This window comes from Chaetomium globosum, genomic scaffold (assembly GCF_000143365.1).
Source record: "Chaetomium globosum CBS 148.51 scaffold_5 genomic scaffold, whole genome shotgun sequence".
Classification (NCBI taxonomy): Eukaryota; Fungi; Ascomycota; class Sordariomycetes; order Sordariales; family Chaetomiaceae; genus Chaetomium; species Chaetomium globosum.
In genome coordinates this window covers 1505542-1526905 of record NT_165980.1, presented here as the reverse complement: position 1 = coordinate 1526905, position 21364 = coordinate 1505542, and the positions used below count along the sequence as shown (strand labels likewise).

At 55.6% G+C, this 21364-nt stretch overlaps 8 protein-coding genes across 8 annotated transcripts; 2 read left to right on the top strand and 6 right to left on the bottom strand.

The window, feature by feature from the left end:
- Positions 1–1402: 1402 nt before the first annotated feature.
- CHGG_07317 (uncharacterized protein) lies at positions 1403–4372 on the bottom strand (the record flags this gene model as incomplete). The annotated part of the gene is made up of 3 exons (XM_001224972.1): positions 1403–1444; positions 1570–4203; positions 4271–4372. The coding sequence occupies 3 exons, from the start codon at positions 4370–4372 to the stop codon at positions 1403–1405; spliced, it is 2778 nt and encodes a 925-aa protein (XP_001224973.1).
- Positions 4373–6009: 1637 nt separating this feature from the next.
- CHGG_07316 (uncharacterized protein) lies at positions 6010–6282 on the bottom strand (the record flags this gene model as incomplete). The annotated part of the gene is made up of 1 exon (XM_001224971.1): positions 6010–6282. One exon carries the CDS (start codon positions 6280–6282, stop codon positions 6010–6012), a length of 273 nt encoding a protein of 90 aa, XP_001224972.1.
- An 811-nt stretch (positions 6283–7093) lies between these two features.
- Positions 7094–8594, top strand: CHGG_07315 (uncharacterized protein; the record flags this gene model as incomplete). Its single annotated transcript, XM_001224970.1, has 2 exons — positions 7094–7185; positions 7451–8594. The coding sequence occupies 2 exons, from the start codon at positions 7094–7096 to the stop codon at positions 8592–8594; spliced, it is 1236 nt and encodes a 411-aa protein (XP_001224971.1).
- Positions 8595–8686: 92 nt separating this feature from the next.
- On the bottom strand, positions 8687–9614 carry CHGG_07314 (uncharacterized protein; the record flags this gene model as incomplete). Its single annotated transcript, XM_001224969.1, has 2 exons — positions 8687–9431; positions 9508–9614. 2 exons carry the CDS (start codon positions 9612–9614, stop codon positions 8687–8689), a joined length of 852 nt encoding a protein of 283 aa, XP_001224970.1.
- A 649-nt stretch (positions 9615–10263) lies between these two features.
- Positions 10264–12636, bottom strand: CHGG_07313 (uncharacterized protein; the record flags this gene model as incomplete). The annotated part of the gene is made up of 2 exons (XM_001224968.1): positions 10264–12285; positions 12367–12636. 2 exons carry the CDS (start codon positions 12634–12636, stop codon positions 10264–10266), a joined length of 2292 nt encoding a protein of 763 aa, XP_001224969.1.
- A 905-nt stretch (positions 12637–13541) lies between these two features.
- Positions 13542–15285, top strand: CHGG_07312 (uncharacterized protein; the record flags this gene model as incomplete). Its single annotated transcript, XM_001224967.1, has 2 exons — positions 13542–13936; positions 14253–15285. 2 exons carry the CDS (start codon positions 13542–13544, stop codon positions 15283–15285), a joined length of 1428 nt encoding a protein of 475 aa, XP_001224968.1.
- Positions 15286–15565: 280 nt separating this feature from the next.
- Positions 15566–16296, bottom strand: CHGG_07311 (uncharacterized protein; the record flags this gene model as incomplete). The annotated part of the gene is made up of 2 exons (XM_001224966.1): positions 15566–15818; positions 15905–16296. The coding sequence occupies 2 exons, from the start codon at positions 16294–16296 to the stop codon at positions 15566–15568; spliced, it is 645 nt and encodes a 214-aa protein (XP_001224967.1).
- Positions 16297–17657: 1361 nt separating this feature from the next.
- On the bottom strand, positions 17658–19523 carry CHGG_07310 (uncharacterized protein; the record flags this gene model as incomplete). The annotated part of the gene is made up of 1 exon (XM_001224965.1): positions 17658–19523. One exon carries the CDS (start codon positions 19521–19523, stop codon positions 17658–17660), a length of 1866 nt encoding a protein of 621 aa, XP_001224966.1.
- Between the last annotated feature and the right edge of the window lie 1841 nt (positions 19524–21364).

Here is a 21364-nt window from a genome sequence, read left to right as displayed (position 1 = left end):
GAAGGGTTGCCCAATTCTAAAGCAATGAGCATGGCATCACGTCGTGCTGTCTTCTAGAAACATGATAGCTCCAGATAGGGCCGAAGGACCAGTCGTCGACTCAGCCCACTACTCGGCCATGCCTCCGTAATTCGTTCTTCACATGAAGTAAACATCTTTATAACGTCGATGAGGCTCCATCGACACTTGGATATACCAAACGGCAAATCCCCATGGTTACTTGGTTGTGGGAGGGAGGTAGAGGTACGATCACAAGATGGCATTTCTTCATGCCTGAAGCTCTTCAACGCGGAAAGCCTTTCCACTTAACTCTTCCTTCACTTTGTTGCAATGGACTTCACGAACAGTGCAACAACTTTTTTCGAGGGAAGCAACATGACAAACACTGGGGTATGGGCACCTCACCGGTTTTCACAAACAAGACTTCAAAGGTAAACAAAACACAGCGTATTCCAAACACCCGGTGCCCTCGAACCTCATCAAACAAGGACTGCTATCCAGCCACACCCGCCTTTTCTTACTAAAACTACACCGCGAAGCTACCTACTAGCTATCTAATGGCCTATCTAAGTGTAAATGCAGTACAGTTCACCACCAGTTCTCTACGTAAAAAAAGCCATCTATGTAATCCCATAACCCATCCCTCCTATGTGCTACCGCCGTCCTGGCCGGCCTGAGCCAGCCAGCAAAAAACACATTCTCGTGGATTGCTTCCCAGATTTATCCACCACGGGCAGCGCACTCCATAGCCTCCGGGCTGCCGATGAAGGATCTGCCGATCCCATGTTTGCTCCCTTTGCCCCAACAACATCGCCGGCAATTCCATTCCTCTCTCTCCAAGCTATCGACAGTCTCGTCGTTGCCATGGCCCCAGTCCAGTCCATATGGATAGGGGCATCTCTCTGCACCAGCTCTTCCGAAAAGCCACCAGCAATAGCCAGTCACCCAGCCACCGTTCAAGCAATCTCTGCCGAACCATAATTCCTTTCCCAAATTGTTCTCTCCTAGCTCCCACCACTCAAACCCCCCGTGCCAGCCATCGCGTCACGCTTGCCTACTATTACCGTCCCTCCCCGCGCCCCTTGCCCTCTCTCTCCCGCCATCAACTTTGACAGAGAATAGTGTTGGCGGCGTACGGGCAACCAACGAAATCAAAGAAATATTGCATTCACTTTCATGCCCCTCTCAAAACAACAACCCCTACTTGGTCCCCGGTTAACTACCCCCATGGTGCCGATGCGATGCGTCCAGACCCAAAGATCCAAGTCGCAACTGGGTATATCATTTTTTGTTTTCTCTCGTCCTGGCTACCAAAAGAAGAAGCATATCCATGTACGAAGTGGGGGCGGCGGTAAGGTGTGTTGAGCACAATGCTAGCCTCGTACTCTGACCGAGTATCGAATCAAATGCCATAGGTAGCCTTCAAAGCCTGTTGGTCTTGTGGCTGGAGTTGGCCAACAAAGTCGTTGAACTGAGGGATCAGTTGGCGGTAGAGGGTGAGAACCTGCCACAACACCAACGATTAGTATCTCATGACGAGCCGGATGGGCTCGGTGGAAATCAACTCACGTTCTGCAGGACCTCGTGTAGCTCTTGCTTGATCTGGCTCTGCAGCTTCAGATCCTGATACCTCGCAATCGCCGTGAAGAATCGCAGCATGTCCTTCTCCATCGCCTGCGGGTTCTGCGCCACCACCATGCTGAATCCCTTGAACGCCGTAGCCTTCTCCTCAGACGGCTCGATCTCCTCCACCGCCCTGAGGAATTCCTCCGAAAATTTGGCCAGATGCGGGGCGAGGAGCTCGTAGTGTTCAAGGCCAAGCCTGCCGAGGGCAATGGCCGCGTTTTCGTTGACGCCGTAAGGCACGCCGGGGTTGGAAATGATTTGGACACAGCGCTGAAGAAGTTCCGGCACGAACGGTGCCATATCCTTCTTGTACTGCATCGCAATCTCGCCGGCACTCCAGCAAGCGTTGTTCACGACGCTGAAGCTGCCGTCTATCTCCTCGTCGAGGATGTTGTCGAGATCTAGCCTCTTGAGCAGGATCGGCATGATGGAGGGCAGGAAGGGCTTCAGTTGGTCAAAGACAAACTTGGAGCAGTCGCCGAGAAGAGCGTAAGCCGATTGTTGAACCTCATCGGCAGGATCCTCCATGCAGAAGCTAAGAAGTTCAAAGAAGGCTGGCTGGCTATTCTGGACCAGCTTGACGGCCTTGTCATTGTCGAGGGCTTGGATGATGGCGCTCAGGAGATCCAAGCTGGTGACCAAAAAGTCCTTATCGGGCTGGTCGAATGCGGGGTTGTTGTTGGCAGCATGGGTCTGCTCCAGGTTCTGGTGGATGATGTTGACACAACGCCCAAAGATGGGTTCGGCATAGGGGGTGAAGGCGTCGCCGAGGGCAATGGCAACGTATGAAAGACATTCTAGGAGCGGGAACATCTCTCTTGACTGATCCGGAACCTTCTGCCACCGGTCGATAAGGGCAGGCATGAGCTGGTTGCAAAGTGAGGGGCGGGCCAGCACGGGACCGATGTGCTCAGCCAGCGTCTGAACACAGTCGTAAAGGACCCATCTGTTCTTGTCCTTATACTTACTGAAGCATAGGACGTACTGCTGGATGATGGGGACGCAAAAAGGTTCGAGATGCTTCCCCGCCTTCTCTTCGAGGTTCGCCATAGCTGAGGCCCCGGCCTCCTGCACCTTCTTGTTCTTGTCGATCATCTTCCTCAAGATGCCGTCCATCATGGGGACGAAGTAGGCCTGTGTTTGGGCCGGGTCATGCAGGTTAGCCGCCCAGGCCGAATACCGCCCGAGTGTCCAGCAGGTTATGGTCCGAACGACGGGCTCCGGGTCGTCTAGCAGGCTGATAAGGTAGGGAATAAGTTCGGGTAGATGGGGGATCACGACATCCATGCAGCCCTCGGCGACAGCGCCGAGCGCAAGGACGGCAGCCTCACGATGCGGCCAGTCTTGGTGCTTCAAATTGGTCTGCAGATACGGCAGGATGGAGGTGAACACAGGACCGCCAAAGTCGGTAGCGAAGACATCGAGGGCGGCCGCCGAACACTTGCGGAGCGTCCACTTCTCGTCAGGATTTTCGTCGCCCCCCTCCTCATCCAGCTCGTCAACCTCGCCCTCTTCCAAGTCGTCGTCCATGCTCGCCAGTTTCTGAAACGCGTTCCCGTTCTGGTTTGCCTCGGCCGACGCCTCTGACGGCTCGGTGTTGGCGCCGCGCTTGAGGTTCTTCTTGGCGAACTGGGGCTTGATATCCTCCTCTCTGTCCTCCTCATCTTCGTCGTCCGATTCCCCGCCCAGCATGGCAATGTCCTCTGGGCTGTAGACCATGCATTCCAACAACACCGGGATGATCTTTTGGATGTACGGGTCAAGGCTCTGGTACAGATCGTCGTGTTCACCGACCGACAACCAGAACTCGGCGGCTTCGCAGGCAAGGTCCTCATCGTCGCTTTTTTGTTGCGAAATGATGTACTCGACCAGCCCGTTAATATGGGGCAAAAGCTTGTCCGGGCGGGTCTCGACGAGGCGGACAAACGCGCGGCAGACCTGGCGCCGAACATCGGTCACGGGGTCCTCGGCAAGATAAAAGAGGTGTTGCAGGAGGTCGTCGATGGAGTTGAGCATTGCCTGTGATTTCCGGGGGGTGAAAACATTGATGGCCGTGAGTGCGTGAATGCGGACCTTGGGCAAGGGGCTTTTGGTCGCCTGGATGAACTTTGGGAGCAAGATGTTGAGTGGCCGCTGGCCGTTATGTTCCCGCTCTAGGAGCTTGGTGTTGTCCTCGCAAATCTTAGCCATGGCCGCCATAGCACCCTCCTGTGCCTCGTTCGATACCTGACCCGTCTCGTTGCTGAACAGCTTCAACAGCTCCTGCAACAGCTCCGGCCAGCTGTAGAGGCCACCACGGCGGATCATTTCGGTCGCAATATTGCCAGCATAATTGCGAATCTGCGAATTGGCGTCTTGCACGCCCATCGGGACCGCGAGCTTGATCAGCGCGATGCTGCCCTCGGGGATCTGCTTGTAGTTCGACTTGACGCTGTTCTTGAGCATGATGGCGGCGGCCGAGCGGACCAAATGCCAGTCATTGGCGGCCAGCGCCAGACCGGCGGGCGAATTGGCACTCGAGAAGATGTAGGCCAGGTAATTGTTGAAATCCGGGCTCGCTTTTGCTTGGGACAACAGCTGCGGGGGGTGTTGGGTTAGTTTCCCCACCAACACGCGCAGGCGCAAAGCTTCTGAGATCACTTACGATTTCAGCTTGTTTTTGTGCCGTCTTATCGAAGCCACTCAAGGAATTCTTGAGACATCCTGCGAGAGTCCTCAGGGACTCTGGGTTTGGTTGCCAATCCATGGCGAAGAACCGACGTCGAGTATCGCGGGGCGGGGGCAGGCAAGCAAATGTGTGGTTGAACGAGAGCCCCTGTGGGTTTTTTGGTGTTTGGAAAAGCGGCAAACGCTGGCCCCGGAGCTGCAGAGCTTCGAAGCACAAACGAAGATCAAAATATGGCAGATGGGTGGTCAAATTGCCTTGGGCGGGAATGAAGAACAGGTCTCTTTTCGTGGTTGATTTATTACGGGTTGAAAAGGTTCAGGTTAAGGTGGTGCTGGTGGTGCTGGTCACGGCATTCTTCTGGTCTGCGCAAAGTGGGGTGAAACCAGAAGCTGTTAGCCTTCGCGCACGAACTGGGGTTGGGCCATCAGGCAATCTGAGTTGCACAAAAAAAGTAGTAGGTCAAGCACGAAACGAGGTACCTGCGGTTAACCGCCTACCCGGCCCTGTGGGATTCTGATCTCACGCACCTTGATTTTCTGTCCTTTGTTGTCGGATCTTGACTGAAGAGTGGGCAGCCGACTGTTTCAAAAGCGACGTTGGTCGCCCACCCTAAATTTTGCGCCGCGGGGGCCCTGGCAAGACCTTGTTGCAGAGGTCTGGCGGGGCATGGTCAGAATTATAGTGGGACTCTGATAGCATGTGGCCAACCAGAATGGGAGGTTCACGAACCCCGAGCTCCACAGCAACTGCCGCTTTGGACGTCGGAGAGAGCGCTTTGGCAGCGGGGTCCATCTTGCTCGTCACCCATGGGCCAAAAAAGCCGAACTCTTAAAGTATAGGTGTCAACGGAACCTTCGACTAGGAACGAAAAAGAAAGTTATTCGGAAGCCCAAAGTCTACTTTTTACTTTACTTGATTCTTTTATATAATTTATTTTGCTGTGTCTCTTTTCTCTCCTTTTATTTTCTTACTTTCTTTTACTTCTGTCTCTTTTCTTGATCTTTGGCCCTTTAGAGTTCGGCTTTTTTGGCCACAGAGAGCCCGTCTCCCTGCCTCAGTAATCTGTCAGGCGCCTACCTCAGATATGCAGGGGTATCTTCCATCTTCAGCCTCTGTTGTGCTGACATACGCTGTTGTCCTATCGTATTGACTCGGACCCGGCCCAAAGGCCAGGTCCCCATTTACCAGGCAAAGCTCCATTTTGCTGCTGAGGAAACCGCCCGCTTTATTCTGGCTGATGGGCAGTCTCACTCGCCCAATCGGTAAACTTCTTCATCTTTCACACGGATACTGTGTCCAACACTTGTACTGGCCCACGTCATAATATATGTGCAACAATGAGAAAAGACCCCTTCGCGCCGATGGGAACTGCGCTTATCCTTCATTGCAGCTCTTCCACGATGCTCCAAGACAAGAAACGTGAGATGGGTTATCCCAGCGGCGGCTGACCTCATCATGAAGGAACCCCGTAGGCCCGGTAATTTCAGCATCGTAAAGGCTGTCTTCGGATAATACATGGCACAGCACTCTTCTAACCATGTGGACCGTTCGGTGAAACACGGCGTCGGAGCGTTTGAGGTGGCCTTCGACCGATTAGGGCTGTTGACTGATAGCTCGTTTTGTGTTGTGTCTGACTCCATCTGTTGCAATGGCTATGGATTATGAGAGCTGAGGTCGTATAATCGACTAGTTCAAGCAGGCTCATCACCGCGAGCTTAGGCAGCCTCAATGACGGGCTTTAATTGGGACAGAGTGACCTCGACGACTTTCTTGAACGCGTCCATCTCCTCATCCACAGTCCCGCCCAGTCCGGTGCTCGCAAAGCTTATGGAGTTGCCCACATAGATCGGTCGTTGGGTTTTCCTTACCAGCAGTTTGGCTAGCCGCGTGGTAAACTCGATCGTCGGTTCCACCGTGCAAAGCGGCGTGGCCAGAGGCTGACTGGGGTTGTACCTCTGAGCCAAGGTCAGCAGTTTGATGCAGGTCATGTGGGAAGGCGGGCGTACATCGGGAAGAGCATAAACAAACGACCCCAAGGGGGTTGGTGAACCCGCATCTTCCATCGACGCCGTTGTGAGAAAGAGTAGAATGGCCTTGGACTTGACCGTCAGATGGAGGTAGATTCGCGAGTCTAGCGACCGCGGAAGAGGGAAAGATATTTGTATGGGGGTTTCCATTGCCACTGTTGAAAGTTTATTTAATTTCGTGAAATGACATGGCGACAGTGAGGTGCAGATGCTAGAAGCCTTAACTGGGGTAACGATTGGAGTTGATGAGAATGAACCGAGGGTTAGGGTTTGTGATTTCTTGGGATGTGTTCCTGGTTTTTAGTGAATTGACTGTGTTTTCTTCTGTGTATCTCAACACAACTCGAGAGATTTGTCTCATTTACTCGATTTTAAAGCCTGGACCATTTGTTTGAGCGCCGAAGAGGTGTGTAACTTGAGACCAAATTGAATTATTATACTTGTTTGGTTATGGTCAAATGTAGCTTGCACGAGGTTTTGTGCACAACGTTGACAGCGTTTACTGTGTATATAACATGAAGAGAAACCTGAACTTATAAATGACCTAGTATCGGAGAAGCAACGGGACGGCCCGGGGAGTATCTGAACGATTCTTCTGAACGGGCCGAGTTTGGGTTTTGGTCTGCGCCGGGGATGGAGGAAGGTGCCACTGCATCCGTCACTCCGAGGCAAACACCCACCGGTTTCCGGCTCCGCTCTTTCCGTCAACTCCATCCTCGAACACTCCCGGTTCCATTTTCTTCCCTTTACCACTACGCAAATAAAAACAGAAATGGAGGAGGACACCCCGTGGGACGGCATCGAAAATGGAATCGATGATCCGGAAGAGTTGCAGGTCATCTACCGCACGCTTGACTCTTATCAGTGAGTAACATCTCGGAAATTCTCACATGTCACTCTCCCGGTCACAGCATGGGCAAATCCCGATGTTTGACTCAACCCCCAACCCAATATTCCTTCTATTGCATATGAAACAGCCGGCCACCGTAGGGAAATTCCCTTATACCCCCATCCCTGCTTATTCTAGTCGCCATAACTCAGCCACCCGTGTGAGTTTGTTCTGTGTCAAAATCTTTCAACTGTGCCGTTGTCTGCCCTCAAACTGCTTCAATTATTGACCTCGCAATAGGCAATATGCTAAGACATCCCATTTCCAATGTACGCATCTGCGTAGGCAGGCGTTCTACGCTTTGCCACAAGCCCACTGGCAGAGGCTTGCGGCCCCTCCATTCAACTATCTAGACACTCTGAACAAGATAGACGACGCCATCGAATCCAACGCCGAGCTCGCCCGCACCATCTTCAAGAGGGGTCTGGAGATGTTCCATGTTGGTGTTCCCTCCGAGACGGGTGAACTGAAGTTGCCTCCACAATGGAATGGCTCAGCCAAGCCCGGCGACATCGACAAAGCCCGCAGCACAATCCGCCAGTTCTACCGTGACTGGTCGGCCGAAGGTGCCGGGGAACGAGAGGCTAGCTTTGGGCCCGTCTTGCGCGCCATCGCTGCAGAGCAGAGCGCGAGGGGGCCGAACCACCCCTCGCTCAAGATCCTCGTTCCTGGTGCAGGTCTCGGCCGGTTCGTTTTTGAGTTGTGCAGGAGCGGATACGAAGCCGAGGGCAACGAGATCTCGTATCACCAGCTGCTGGCATCCTCGTACATCCTTAACTGCTGCCAGAGTGCCGGCCAGCATACGATCTTCCCCTGGATTCACTCCTTTTCAAATCATAGATCCAGGGCCAACCACCTGCGGAGTTACTCCGTCCCGGATTTGCACTGCGCCACGGAGCTCACAGAGGCGGAGAAGACGGAACGCGTTGGTTCTATGAGCATGAGCGCCGCCGACTTCTTGTGTCTTTACGCCGAAGAAGACAGGGCGGCAGCCTACGATGTGGTTGCCACCGTCTTCTTTTTGGACACGGCGCCTAACCTCATACGGTACCTGGAGACCATATTTCACTGCCTCAAGCCGGGCGGCATCCTCGTCAACATCGGCCCTCTGTTATGGCATTTTGAGGGCCGCGTGTGGGACCGGGACGAACACGAGGACGGCGACCCCGACTCCGGCCACGACACATCTGGGATAGCAGATCCGGGTAACTTTGAACTCACGGACGAGGAGGTGATGGCATTGGTGACCGACGTCGGGTTCGAGGTCGTGTCAAGGGAAACGGGCATCGAGGCACCGTACATCGTCGACAAGGAGTCGATGTTGCAAACAACGTATAAGGCAAGCGCATGGGTTGCTCGCAAGCCGACGGCATCTGCAGTTTAACAATAATGTGTATTTACCGTCGTTGCGGAAAAGTATGTGTTATATCGTAATATACAACTCGCTATACACGATTCTATCCCCACTCCTCTCCTCTACAACTTAACATCCAGCTGCCCCTTCTGCCACAACGCGCCGCCGTCAATCTCAATCGCCGCCCCATTGACATACGCGCCCGCCCTGCTGGTCAAATACACAATCACCCCCGCGATATCCTCCGCCTGCCCCAGCCGCCTCAACGGGTTCTCCTTGCCCAACGCCTCCGCACCACCCGACATCTCCAACAACCCATTGCTCATCTTACTCGGGAAAAACCCCGGGCAGATGCTATTCACCGTGATCGCCCGGGGGCCCAGCTCCACCGCCAGATTCCTCCCCAGATGCAACACCGCCGCCTTACTCGCACTATACCCGTACGTGCCCTGCTTGCCCAGCGTGCCCACCCCCAATCCGGCCACGCTCGCGGTGATCACCACCCGGCTCGGGTCGGCCGCCCGCGCCCGCCGCTGCAGCAGCGGCGCGAACTCGCGCACCGCGTTGAACACCCCGCGCACGTTGAGGTCCAGCACTTTCGCGAACGCCGCGTCCGAGTGCGTGTCGAACCCTTCCCCCCACGTCGCGCCCGCGTTGGCCAGCAGGATGTCCACGTGCTCCGTCTGCGCCGCCACCTGCGAGACCAGGTGCTTCACGCCCTCGAGCGTCGCCCCGTCCGCGGGGACTGAGATGGCGCGCGCGCCCGGGCGGAGGTTGGGCAGCGCGTTGAGCGTCGCGCACGCCGCGTCGCAGGCCGCCGCTTTGCGCGAGCTGATGAACACTTTGGAGGCGCCGGCTTGGAGGAGGCTGGGGGGTGGGTTAGTGGCTGGGATGGATATAGTGGGAGTGGTGATTTTGATTTTGGGATTTGGGGGGGGCTTACGCGGAGGCGGCGCTGAGGCCGAGGCCGCGGGACCCGCCGGTTACGACGGCGACTTTGCCTTCGAGGGAGAAGAGGGAGGGGAAATCGTGGAGTTGGGCTTCGGCCATGGTGATGGTTTGGGGGGGATGGGATGGATTGTCTGTGATGTGATGTGTGATATGACGTGGGTTTTGGTTCGTTGTGTTTTGGTCAGACAAGATGAGCAAGGGATTGATCAAGTCTGGGGAAACCTGAAGTCAATCGGAGTAGTAGATGATCGGAATATATATTTGGGATATGATTATGCTAAAACGATCCTCAGGTTCCTTCCTCCTGTCCTCTTTATCAGGGAGCCCCTGCTGTTTGCGGGGAATCCTGGATGCCTCGGTACTCCACGGCCGAGTGCGAGCATTGAGTGGTGTCGCGGCCCCACTTCGGCTGTCAAGCCCGGGGCCAACTCCGAGACAGCCTCGGGAGGTTTTAGGGGGCTCGGCGCTGGAGTTGATCTATGCTTCCCAGATTAGTTTGTCAACTTTTGGGTCCTACATAATGGGAACCGTGTACTAGATAGCCCACTATCAGCATGGCATAGTTCTGCACTTTACAGCACATGGACACATTGAGGGCGGAAGAGAAACGACGGTGTTCAAGTCAATACCGGTGGAATTCGTACATCAGTCACAGTATACCGCCCTCGACTCGCCCCAGAAAAATACAGGTATTCAAAAAAAAAATAGTCCTCGCATCCTAAGAACGCCCATAATTCAATAGCAACGCCTATACCTCGACCAACGGTGGCTGAGGTTGAACTTCAGGGGCCTCTGTTTGCTGCTGAGCGGGACTCCCATCTTCGCCTCCCTCTGGTCCTTCCTGATTATCAGCAGCGGCTTGTTCGGCTTCTTGTTGCGCAGCCGCTTCTGCGGCCGCGGCCGCGGCAGCCCTCGCTTCCTCAGCAGCCCTCCGCTCCGCCCGCTCCTGCTCCTCGAGCTGTTGGATATGCCTCTCGGCCACACCCGGCGCAAAGCTGGCGAGGAACAAAACCCCCGCCCTCTCGATCCGCCTCATATGATCTCTCAGCCAACTCCCGTTCTGGACTCTCCGCTCCGCGACTAGTCTCGCTGCTGTTTGCGCCGGGTCCGGGTTTGTGACGTTCTCATTATTCTGGTTCACGACCCCTTCCTGCTGATTTTGCTGTTGCTCTTGTTGCTGTTGCTGCTGCTGTTGTTGTTGCTGCTGTTGCGGCCGATTGGGGTCCGCGAATGGAATCATCCCCTCAAGCTGCTCCCTCACCGGGTGGAACGCATTGTTGACCATTCCGTTAAATATGCCCGTGTTAATTGCGAGCACCACGGTGAAAGCTAGGACGAGGGATAGCCAACGCTCCCAAGACGGGTCCGTATATGAAAACCACCACGCGAACGCGACTAGGCGAATGAGGAGCCAGATGTGCGGCCATATCGCTGCCACCAGAGGGGCCACGCCCGGATTGCCATGTGCATTGAGCGCGGGTGCCGGCTGTGGCTGCGGGTGTGCTGCGGGTGGCGGCGCTGCGGGTGCTGCTTGACCGGCTACTGGCCGGCGGCGGATCGCGGGTTGCTGTTGGTTGTGTGCCTGAGGAAGTGGTTGTTGTTGATCCATGGTCGGAGCCGGGGGGTAGGGTTGTTGAGCGAGAGGTGAAGGCGGTTGATAGGGCTGTGTATGCGGCGCCTGAATATGTGATTGTGGCTGACCCGCATTTGAACCAGCCAGTTGTCCTAGTCCCTGCTGGATTTGGGCCTCGATGCGATGCGTCTCGCCGAATAACGAGGACGGGACAAGTGGCCGGTATAGGTTTGGTACCAGAGGCAGCGACCGAGCGGCAGGAGTGGTGTACAACTCCGAACCATTGTTGATTAACAATCCTCGGGGCCCCGTCGGCGAGGAGAGGATGTACACCTCGGGGTTACCTTGAAGTTGTGTTGGGAGCGGCAGGCTACTCGGCCCAATACCGCTTCCATGGCTAACAGATCTAGTCGATGTGTCTGGAGTGGCTGCCCGACTAACATTTCTTGATACGCCTGGGAAGATGGGGGTTGTGACGCCTGGCTGGATTGGTTGGATAGGGCTGTTGAAGTTGAAGTGAGCAAGCTCAGTCGGCATGTTCGCTGGGGGCACGCCCGACGTATTCCGTTGCATGGCATTAGCCATAGTTTGAGCGGCCCGAGTTGCGTCGGCTCCGTGGATTATGTTGCGGACATCGGCGGCTGAAAGCGGCCTCTGTCCGACAGGATCAGAGGGCGGCCCGGGTCTCGATGGGGGACGGGAGCCGGTGCCAGGCGGGTTGATGACATCATTGAGAACGATCCTGAAGCTATATCGCTGCCCGTCTGGCCCTGTACCTTCTCTTGTAACGGTCCGAAATGTCTGCCCGACGGGGCTGTTTCTCCCTCCTGTAGGATCAACCCCGCCAACTTGAGGCTGACCGTTACCGTCCTGAAAGATCTGGGGGCCCATCACGGTACGGTTGTTTTGTTGTTGCTGGGCTAAAAGTTGGCGGTAGTTCGCTTCCCGCTGTTGGAGTTGATTCATTCGTTGGAGTAGCTCCTGTTGTTGGGCGTGTTGCTGGGCGTGCTGTTGAGCATGCTGATGGACATGATGTGCAAAATGAGCTGTGGCATGGGGCACACCGATAGGCGCCGAGCCCGGCCGGGGGATGGCGGCGGCGTTGGGCGCATTCCGGAGCGCATGTGGAAGAAGGCGCGGTTGAGCATCGGGCGGAGGGAGGTCGCCGGTGTCTCGCAGTACGAGGTGTATTGTTTGCTGATCATTTGTTCGTAGCTATCACGGACTCTGTTAGCGCCCTCTCAAACTCGCAATTCTTCGGTGGAAGAAAAAGCGTACTGTTTCCTCGCCAAAGATATCTTGCAATGTATCTGTGTCGCGTGCCATGAGCCGACCTCGGTGAATTAGACGTTGGTGGTCATCCGGCGGCCTCGATGGCAGAGCGTTTCGGATGTTTCCTCTCAGCTGCTGAATTGTCGTGGTAGCCGGCAGGTCGGGGAACCGTAGGATTCCAACACCGACTGATGGCGACACAATTTGAAGGTTGACCACCAGCGGCGCATCGTCTTGCGACGCCGGTGGGGTAGAGCCCGGCTGTTCGTCCGCCATTGCGCTCGGTCTCGAGGGCGGGTGCGATAATCGGGAGCTCTATCGCACGGTCGCTTGAAATGCGCAATGGAAACCTGGATCTGTCGGGATGGTATGATGGGTGGTATTAAGGGCAGTTGGCTCCCTCGTCGGTGTTTTGGTTGGCGTCTATAACGAAGCCATGGATGCTCGGCATAAATTGTTTCGAACACGTTTAAAACGATTGCAAGGAAAGGAACAAGGGGTTGTCTTGTAAAAGCAAAAGGCGCAAACTTGGAATTGTCTCAGAGTTTGGCTTTAAGTGGCATTGGCCTTGAAGCGTGTAATGTTGTGCTCCCCTCTCCTGAACTGCTGACGGCGTTGTGCTGTATAGGTATTCATCAGCCCCCGAGCTCCCGACTTGTTGGAACTTCCACGCTGTCATCCGGAGGATTACACACCACTGGCCACTGACCACTGACCACTGTGTACAAAAACATGCAGGTACAGCAGGGTACAGCTACTTGCCCCACTGCCCCTCTCACATGCTAGACATAAAATTGGCTATAACCTACCCCAGGGATAATCCACTATGCCGCATTTAGTGTGCAAATATGCGAAATTGACCGCTCTTCAAGTAGCCACAACCTCCACTACAAAAGGTGCCCGATCCGTCCCAAGTTCTTGGGCCAGCGGGAAACGCCGATCCATCACTGGGCTGGATTCTTTCGTCCGAATGCACACCTGCGTCATGAGAGCAACCGCTTGAGCTTACCGTGCCGCGAACCCCCCGCCATCGAATCCCGCAAGTGCAAAAGCGGCGTCAATCGCCGCCGGCTAGAGGCTCCCTTGGCAAACGATGCAGGTTCGTGAGACACGGCGCGCCGCCGTCCCTTCCTCTCTGGATTCGCCGTAAAAAGATCAAGATTTGTTAAGACGAAGACAATATGGCGTCTCTCCAGATTGGTCCCATTTCTTCTACTGTCGGGGTAGCTCGCTCGACGATTGCCCGGCGCTCGACCTGCCGTGGCTGCCACCGGATCTCCAACTTTTCCAACTTCCACGCCTTCTCCAGGACTGCGTCTCGAGGACCGCAGTCGGCGAGCCAGCAAACCCCCGGACGTCGCCCCTTTTCACAGCAGTCACACAGGCCAAGGGCCGACTCCAAGGTGCACGACTCCAAGATCCACTGGTATCCCATCCCCGTCGGTCTCGGCGTTGGGTTCCTGGGGCTGGTGCAGTTCTACAAGGTCTACACCAGAGAGCAGGAAAAAGAGACCGAAGATGGCGAGCCCGGACAACGGCCGAAAAAGAGACCGCGGGTTCGCCCAGATGGCCCCTGGTAGGTTACCCCCCCCCCCCCCCCCCCACCTTTTTTTGGTAATAATCATTATTATCTGGGTATTTGGGCGTGGGTGTTGATGTCTGGGGTCGAAACAAACAGACGTTGAGGCGGGGGCCAATTATGGCGACCTTGGCCCAAAAAGCCATGTCCCGACTATTGAGAAGGTTCAACGAGTTTTACCCTCCCGACCTTACTGCGAATACAGGCTTAAGTTTGTACTTCTTTCTTTTTCGGCATATAACTGAACGAAAATGACGAGACGGACCTCCGCGTGTTCCCAAACCTGGGCCGCTTCTTTTACCGCACTCTGAAGGCCGGGGCGCGACCCCTCGATCCTAAACCGAATGGGCTCCTTCTCCCCATCTGACGGGGGGGTTCTTGCAGGTCGGACAAATATCAGGGCGGGCGATATCGAGCAGGTGAAAGGGATGACCTACACCATTGACGGCCCTCCCTCGGCCAAAACAGACCCTACCCCGAGATCCTCGGGGCCGGGTAAACTCCGTAAACGAAGCGAACACGAACTGGAGGGGGATGAAGAGCTTGTCCAAAGAGAGGAGGAATTCGCCCGGGTCAATGGCATCTCTTACACTCTCCCGGACCTCCTCTCGGGCAACAAGAAGAAGCGCAAGAGCAGCTTCGACCACCCCAAAGACGAATCCGTCACCGCCTCGGCCACCTCTGTCTCTGAAGTCCGCGCGGAGCTCGAGCTGGGCGAGAAGTCCTGGCTTGACTATCTCTCCCCCGACAGCCGGCACGTGCTCTACTACGCCGTCATCTACCTCGCGCCCGGCGACTACCACCGGTTCCACTCGCCTACTAATTGGGTTGTTGAGCGCCGCCGTCACTTCGCCGGCGAGCTGTACAGCGTGTCGCCCTACCTGCAGCGTACCATGCCCGGCTTGTTCACGCTCAACGAGCGCGTCGTGTTGCTCGGCCGTTGGCGCTGGGGTTTCTTCAGTTACGTCCCCGTCGGCGCTACCAACGTTGGATCTATTAAGATCAACTTTGACAGGGAACTCCGCACCAACAGTCTGACTACCGACACCGAGGCCGACAAGGCCGCCGAGGAGGCTGCCAACCGTGGCGAGCCGTACCTGGGTTACGCCGAGGCGACATACGAGGCCGCGAGTTCTGTGCTGAGGGGTCATGCGCTAAGGCGCGGTGAGGAGATGGGTGGCTTCCAGCTGGGCAGCACCATTGTGATGGTGTTTGAGGCGCCGGCCGGGGAGCACGACGAGAACGGGCGGCACACGGGCGGGTGGCAGTGGGCTGTGGAGAAGGGGCAAACGGTCAAGGTTGGGCAGGCGCTGGGGCAGATTGATGTTTCATCTCATGCCAACTGAATTTGGGAAATTATCGTACCAAAAAAAGGTGTTTGGGTAATGCACGGAAAGCACCACCAGCATGTAAGCAACAAATTCATGGCCGATACTAGAATTTCGTCGGGTCTAAGCACAAAAGATTATAGAACAGATCTGTTTTTCAAATGTTCCAACGAACATCTCTTATTCTCATGCGTCTCTATATGAATGTCTCTTAAAACCGGACGAAATGACTCCTCAAGAATGCTTGCTTCTAACCCCCTTTCCATGATATCAATTACTCATTAGGTCCCCTATCCGCTTAAGCACCATAGACCTTGAACTTCTCCTCCAGCGGAAGGAACGTCTTCTCTGCGGCATCAGGCGAAACCTTGCCACCGAAGACAAGCTGCGCGGTCAGCTTCCAGGTAGCAGGGACCTTCCACTCCTCGACGACCTTGGCGTCAACCAACGGGTTGTAGTGCTGGAGGTTGGCGCCGAGCCCCTCGGCCTCGAGCGCGGTCCACACGGCAAACTGCAGCATGCCACTGGAGTGGCCTGCCCAGACGGGGAACCTATTTCCATCGAGTTAGCCCCCACCATCCAAAAAAAAAAAAAAAGAGAAAAAAAAAAAAAGAAAAAAAGATCGAGTAAGACCTACCGATCCGCATAAGTCGGGAACTTTGCCTGCATGCCCTCCACGACGGTCTGGTCCTCAAAGAACAGCGCCGTGCCGGCGGCCCCCCGGAACATGGCCATCTTGCCGGCCGTGGCCTCCCACCCGGCCTCGGGCACGATGGCCTTGAGGATGTCGCGCGCCGCATCCCAGAACTTGTCGTGCTCCGCCCCGAACAGCACCACCACCCGGTTCGACTGCGAGTTGAAGCTGGACGGCACCTGCTGGAGCGCCGTGCCGACGATCTCTTGCACGCGCGCGGCGGAGATCGGGAGCTCCTTGTTGAGCGGGTAGAAGGTGCGGCGGGCGGTGATTTGGCTGAGGAAGCTGTCCGCGCCGTTGGTGGTGGTGGTAGCGGTGGTGGTGATGCTGCCCATTTTGGTGGTGGTGGTGGTGGTGAAGGACTTGGGGGTGGTGGTACTGGTGGTGGTGGTGGTGATCTTGGGGAGTTGGGTTGTCAGAGGGCGGGTCTTGGAGAATACTCGTGAGACGGATGTGAAGATTCTTTGCATTGAAGTGAGGAGTATGTCACTTGTTTGTGTGTGAGGGAGTGGAGTGCTTGATGTGAAGGCTTGTCTGTGATATCGAGAATAGGGGTCTGGATAGGGAACGAGCGAACGGGTTATATACACTTTTTCTAAAACTACTTGACTCTAAACTTTGCCATCCTTGGATTATCCACACGAACCAGCCTAAACAACAGGCTCTTTCCCGGTAGATGCTTTGCAATCAACACATTGCAAAATTTTGGTTTTGGTTCCTCACCTAGAGTGCCGCGCGCGGCATTTCACCAAATCCATCCCTGAGTCTCCACCACTTGGTAACAGAGGTTGACTAAGGCAGAACGCTCTCCAACTAAAACTGGGTCCCGCTCGCCGCGCGCGAGACCAAAACGGAAGTCATAATGGTTATGTCAGCTTTTACCGGAGGGTCGCTGCCCTTGTTCTCCAATCACTGTACGGCAGTGGGCCAGATTTGGAGCCAAATCCATTTCAAATGCTGAACAAGTCACAACAAGCCCCTGTCGAAATGTGGAAAAGCAGGGGTCACTGCTCGTAATTCCGTCGCTCTCGCTCAGCGTTCGTGCCGTAAGGACGACGATATGATCATATGGCGACCTGCGCGCGCAAGTCTTTGAAATACAACTCATCATTTACTATGTAAAAGTTGTCAAATCTGAGTAAAGCATAGGTGGAAACATATCGTGTGCAATGAGTATGTTTAGATAATGCAACTCCGTGTCTTGTTTTTGCCCCTATCGTCCGACCTCGGGACTGCAAGAATTTGGTTTTGGATCTGCTGAGAAGAGACGAGAGAAGTTTGGATGAGGACTAAGACGAATTGAAATTGAAGAGCTTCATCATCTGAACATGGTAGTGACAGAATTACTATGTAAACAGCCTCAGCTAATACCTCTGATTGATCTATGAACAAAACCCAGCTCTACACACATAAAACCCTACAACCGAATAGTCCATGTGCGTCGTATGAAGCCATCTAACGGCCAGCTAAATCTAGAATACCGCCTATTTCCTATTCTCTAGTGCCGGCCCGAGCCGATGGTATAAAATCAGAAAAATCATCTCCGCTGCAAATGCATGCGCCCAAACGCCCTCTCCGTTTTCTCTTTTGTCGTCCAGACCGTACCATGTTTACGGATGGCCATAGAGCAAGCATCAAGCTTCCCTGAGACCATATCCATTTCGAGTAGTAAGAAATGAAAATGAGAAATAGCCCATTACCATGTCTCGGCAATGTACTGCCCCGCCTGCTTCTTCAAATCCCAAAACGTCTGGGCCTCCTCGCGCTCAAGGTTCCCCTTGTCCATGGCGACCTCGACGAGGGCCTTCTCCACACCCTCGCCCATGCCCCTGCTGCTCCCACACACAAAGACGCGGCCGTCGACTGAGTTGATGATGTACCACACCAGGTCGGCCTGGGCCTTGACCTCCTCCTGGACGTAGCGGCCCTCGCCGCGGCGGCTCTGCACGACGCGCTTGACTTCGTCCTCGTGCACGCCCCACTCGCCGCTGTAGAGCTCGTCGACGAGCGAGTCGCGCACCCCCTGCAGCACCCACACCTTGTTGGCGCAGTTGGCCGTCTTGAGCCGCCGCTGCACGAACCCGCGGAAGGGCGCGATGCCCACCCCGGCCCCGATCAGCAGCATGGGCCCGTCCGTCACAAACTGCTTGGCCAGCGGGTTGGCCATGAGGCCCTTAAACATGGGGATGTAGAGCTCGGGCGCCTGATCGCCCTGCTGCTGCGCCTGCCCGTCCAGGAACCGGAGCGCCTGCCGCTGGAAGAAGCCCGACCCGACCCCCGTCCGGGTGCCCGTCCGCCAGTCGGCCGTCTCGTGCACCGTCACGGCGATCTCGATCAGCCGGTGCTGCTTGCCGTCGCGCGTCAGGAACGACTCGTGGGGGTCGTTGGAGAGTGAGTAGAAGCGCGGCATTAGCGGCTGCAGCACGGAGAGCAGGTGGTCCAGGGGCGGTTTGGCGCTCGGGAAGGCGTGCAGCAGCTGGGCGAGCGAGACGTGCGGCCCCGTGCGGAAGTCGCAGAACACGCCCTGGCCCTCGGCCGCGGAGAGGAAAAGGAGGATCTTGCGCTCGTTGGCTTCTGTCGCGTGCTCGGCGAGAAGGCGTAGGATCTGCTTGGTCGGCGGGTATGATTGGATGTCGGAGCACCAGGTCAGCAGGTCGCGGCGGGTCGTGACGATCTCCCGCGCCTGGTCATCGCCCCAAACGGTGGGCCATCTCCCGGAGGTTGTGCGAAGCAAGACCGGCTTGTTGCGGAGGAAGCGGGGCACCATAAGGAGGTCGAGGACCTCTTCGACCATGGACGCCTCGTTGGGCGCCGAGACGCCAATTGCACCGCCGACCTTGAAGTCGTGCTCCTCACCCTCGGGGTAGTTTGTAACATCGAGATCGAAATGGAAAGTCCGCTTCTCAGCGCCCGGGCGTGTCAATTCGCGCGTGTTGTGGATGCGGGCGGGGAAAACGTGATACGGCGGGTGCGGTTGCACGAACGAGGGCGGCTGTATCTCGGTATCGAGATCCTCCAGCGCCAGGTTGTGTAACGTCTTCTCTACATCGCGCACCGCCGACACTGGGCTGTCCCCACTACCCAGAGAGACGCCTGAGTCGGTAGGAGACGGTACACTCGAGGGCCGCCGGAGCGGTTGTAGGAAAGCCGTTTGTTCGGGTAGATCGCACACGCCGTTCAGCGTCGCAGGAACCTGGTCAATCTTAAGACACAGCGATCGGTATGCGTCGTTGTCGGGGAACTCGATCTGCTCAACCTCGATGTCGTCCTTCTTGGGGCGCCCGAGACCGAGGCAGCATCCGCCTCCGCAGCATCGACGGATCAATTGAGTTGTGGTCTCGCCCGTAATGCGCTGCACGTCGGCCGGGCTCTGTGCAATCAGGCGCGTCGATGCGCGGCGGCGGCGGGGCTCGGGCTGGCGGGGTTCTTCCAATTCGTGCTCATCAGAGGACTCAGAATATGAGTATGTAAGCGAGGGTGCGGCTGACGGGCCAGGGCGAGGTTCCTCGGGTATGCTGGAGACCGAATGCTCGGCCAGGAAACGGTCGATGTGTGTAGCCATTGTTTTGCGTTGCGGTCGGGGTGCCCGATAAGGTCGGAGGAGTGTAGACGGGGCGAGAGTAGCAAGAAGGGGTTTGATAAAAGGGGGTTTGGGCAACAAAAGTCAAAAGCCCAGACTCATGGCCGAAATTTGCACTAGTAAATCGAAGACTGGGTTCACTCGGTCGGGTATGGGTTTGATGTGGACCAATCTAGGCCGTGAAGCGGTTTGTCCGGCTAGTTATTCGGTTGTTGGATTGGGTTGCGCCTGGTGGTTTACAAAGCAAGGCCTCATCAAACTCAAACCACAAAGTTGAAAACATTTGCAGAGCGGGAGGCTGGACATCTATAATCCAGTGCGTTCCATCATGCAGGCGAATTCGACCCTGTTGAGCGACGGTCTGAGGGTACGAGCACAGTGCGAGGGCTTGGGACTCACATGGCCTGTTTGGATAAGATGGCGAGCAAGGGCCGATGCCATCCATGCTTCTCCGATCAGGCCGTGCTTTCCCGCGGACTGCGGGAAATCCCTCTCGTTCTTGGTAAATTTCTTGATATCTGACGCCCAAAGATGCCTTGAGGCATTTGTGCATGCGAGACAATGCGAGGAAGCGTTAGGATCAATCACGCACCCTTCCATCCTAGGCTCGCTATGTAGCGTCCTTTGCATGTGTCTCGTTTCGGCATGTGTTGCGTCTGCCCCATTCGCGAAGCGGTCAGAGGGTACGAAGAGTCTTAAATCTGCTCTCAGATTCCTTCAATACAATATCAAGCCACAGCCTGCGCACAGGACCGAATTTCCTTTACCGGTCATGAGGCCTATTGGGAGTATCAGGCCACTCGGCGCTTCAGACCCGAAACCCGCCACTCCTTTCCACAGCCAAGTCTCGGCCCACTTGCCCCAGCCGGCCCCATCCCCAACAGTTTGGGGCCCAGCACTCCGAGCAACTCGAGGATGGAGGTGAGTGGGATGTTGTTTCAAGGGAATCTTTGATAAGACATCCCGTGCCAGTGATGATAAAGCCTCTCAAGGCGGGCTTGCTCATCGAGTGCTCGAACCTCGCTCCGAACTCGGCGTCTGCTCTGGTCAGGGGCAGGGGAATGGCACGGTGTCCGGCTAAAAGTACGGACACTGTATGACGCCCAGATATCTAATCAATCAGAATTATCAATCAGCCCCACTTCGTGACCAAAACTGGCTCGAGAACCTCATCAGTCAGCCCCTTTCCCAAATTTGTTGATCTGATAAACAAATGGCGGGATCGTGGGGTCGAGCGAAGAATACAGGACACGTGTTCAGCATAGTTAATCTGTGGGATTAATCGCTCTCTTCGCTCCTGTCTGTTTCCCCAAGTTCCCCCTGAATTTCAGGAACAAAAAGGATCCAACGGTGGGCCCAGCACCCCTCCTTTTCCCGGCGGCGACCGACGGCTTCTCGCGCTCCCCGCGGAAACGGAGCGGCGAATGGTTTCCGGAACCAGGGCACCGGTTGACCCACCGCGCCGCTCGGCAAGCCTTGTCGAGCTCTCGGGTCAACCTTTTCGTAACTGCCAAATTCCAGCACGTGGCTGGTTGTTGGTTATCCTTGGGCTTTTCTTTCTTTTAGCAGCTTGCATTAAAGTTCCTTTTTCTCGAGTAAAATCCAAGAGCGTTGTTTCGCAAGAAAAAATCGGCCCGTCGGCTGCTTTGCAAACGTTTTATTTTTAGGTTTCTTTTCAATGAAAGAATGCGTTTCGACGAGGACGTTGACATAAACTTTACCCGATCTGTTGTTGGGATAAATGACTACGGACATTCCCATTTCCATAATCTAATAGTGATCAACGCCGCCCTATTTCGTATTTTGAGGACCACATCTCAGCA